Source organism: Uloborus diversus, chromosome 5 (assembly GCF_026930045.1).
Source record: "Uloborus diversus isolate 005 chromosome 5, Udiv.v.3.1, whole genome shotgun sequence".
In the NCBI taxonomy this organism is placed as follows: Eukaryota; Metazoa; Arthropoda; class Arachnida; order Araneae; family Uloboridae; genus Uloborus; species Uloborus diversus.
In genome coordinates, this window is record NC_072735.1 from 24,265,852 (window position 1) to 24,268,271 (window position 2,420).

At 32.6% G+C, this 2,420-nt stretch overlaps 1 protein-coding gene across 1 annotated transcript; it reads right to left on the reverse strand.

Annotated features, from left to right (window-relative positions):
• Nucleotides 1-378: 378 nt before the first annotated feature.
• LOC129222202 (hydroxyacylglutathione hydrolase, mitochondrial-like) lies at nucleotides 379-1,843 on the reverse strand. Its single transcript, XM_054856673.1, has one exon. The coding sequence runs from the start codon at nucleotides 1,775-1,777 to the stop codon at nucleotides 1,001-1,003; it is 777 nt and encodes a 258-aa protein (XP_054712648.1). The 5' UTR covers nucleotides 1,778-1,843; the 3' UTR covers nucleotides 379-1,000.
• Nucleotides 1,844-2,420: the final 577 nt, after the last annotated feature.

Below are 2,420 nucleotides of genomic sequence, written 5' to 3' on the forward strand. Positions count from 1 at the left end.
GGGATCAGGATTTTTTGTACATATTAAATTAATAAAATAAAATCATTATTAAGTAATTGATTCATTTTTATTTAGAGTTGTAAGATATTTACTGCAGCATATGTCTCTCGAAAAATCTAAGGCTCTAGCAAGTTTTTCTAGGAAAAGGTTTTTTTCATATCAAAAATAATGCTTCCAAGCAAATATAAGCTCAACCAACATGTAAAGGAAATGACAAGATTTGATCTTAATTACATGATTTTTTACTAAAATTAGAAAGTAGCACGGCTTTTGAGACCTCACGTTCTTTCTTATGTCTTACTTTTTCAATTCTCTTGTTACGGATTAAATTTAGCTCTTCCCCTTTTTAGATTCTTGCCCTCCCCCCCCCCCAATGTAAAAAAGAAATATGGGAGGTTTAAGAAAAGGAATTAAAAGAAATTGGTATAAATTGAACATTTTATTTAAGAATTGATATGCAGATAGGATCATTTGTACTTGAGACAAAAGCCTATTCTTCAATGCCAATTTCTCGGTTTGAAACAATTTATTTAAAATTTGAACTTTAAATATGTATTGGCATCATACAGTTAATTTATAACTGAAATATATGAACAACAAACATAACTACATCAAGCTATAAACAAATTAAAATATCATTTTTTTTTGAAAATAAATGAAAATATCTAGATATAATTTATGTATGCTATGATAATTTGTTTACAAAACTTCAATAAACTAGCATTTGAACCATGCTTTTAAATAAGCTATGAGCATTTATTTTTAAATAACTGCAATTGTTATAGGTTGATAAGGTTGAGAGCTATACACATGAAATATTTCAAAAAAATCTTGAATATTTGAATGAAATTCATTACAATATGTGAAAAAAATTATGCTTTTACTAATCTTCCTGTTTTTTTTTTTTTTTTTTTTTTTTTTTTGACATCTTGTAACACATATTGGAATAGAAATAGTTCAACAGCATAATGCCGTAATATCCAAAAGTAGATATCTATTTTTATATTCGTGCAGAAAAATTGTTTTTCTGATCACGCAATTTACCCATCACAGCGACAGGATCAGAAACGCCTGTGTGTTTTTGCACATCAGCTTCATTCACACGCATAAAAGGATTAAAAGACTTTTCGTCACCAATCGTTGATGGTACAGTCGGTTCACCAGCACTTTTTTTATTTTTTGCCCATATAAGCTTATGATGAATTACTCCATTATTAGGCTCAACATGAGCTGCAAAAAGTAAATTATTCGCTGTATATTCATGTCCACAGTAAACTTGAGTATTGTCCGGTAGAGAACCCAGAATTTTAACTAATGCAGTATACATTTGATCAGGTGTGCCTTCGAAGAATTTTCCGCATCCTGCAGAAAACAGTGTATCTCCAGTAAACACTGCGGGAGGGCCGCCGGATTTATCTTCGACAAAATAGCACACATGACCTTTAGTATGACAAGGGGTAAGCAGGCACTTAACTTCCAAGGAGCCAACTTTAAATTCATTACCATGGCTGACTCGATCAGTTAAAGCAGCAATGTTGGCATCTCCACCGAATACTTTAAGTCCTTTCTTCAACTGAACTAATTCAGAGTTTCCGCCTGCATGATCCCAGTGATGGTGGGTGGTTAGAATTGTTGTTAATTCCACACCTTCTTCTGCTACGGCTTCTAAGACTTTTTTAGGTTCTACGGGGTCTACGATAGCTGCATTTTTAGTAACTTCATCAATAATTAAGTACATGTAATTATCATCAAGAGCGGGTAAAATTTTAACCTTCATGTTAATTGAAAAGGTTCCACGTTTGCCGATCAACTTCAGATAAATTTCAACCACGCTACAACCAAGCTGCAAATGGAATTTGATAAACAAAAACAAACAGCTGAGTGCTTGATTGATTGAATGAGGGGAACAAACCCTTTAATAAAGTCAGGTAGCGCCATCTAGTACTGAAATTGTCGTTTTCTTCCTTTCAATTTTTAGGATAGCTCATTGATTTACTTTAAATTACAGTATGTGGCCGAAAACAAAATAACATTTTCATTAGTAGACAAATTGCGTGATTTATTTTATAAATCCTGATCTCATGGTGGAATAGGGAAGTTTTCGATTTTTCAATTTTATTTTTATATGATACAGTAACATGTATAAACATCCTAGGTGAAAAAATTTTTGCGATACGATAAGTAGTTTTTTTTTAAATTAATTTTTAAAGTTCAAGCCCTTGTGACGTCATATGGCATAGGAAGTGACGTCATGCGCTCTTCCGATAGGGGAGAAGCCGAAGGTCACGCATTCGACTTCGAAGACGAAACGTAAAAGGCTTATCTCCTCGAATTTAACTCCTCGGGTTTCTGGAACATTAAACCTCTCATCCTCTCGTAAATATTCGAATATCATTATTGATATTACTTGAGGAAGATTA

Bases quoted from the DNA above. Each gene is read 5' to 3' on its own strand.
- LOC129222202 (XM_054856673.1), bottom strand. From the start codon at position 1,777: ATGAAGGTTAAAATTTTACCCGCTCTTGATGATAATTACATGTACTTA.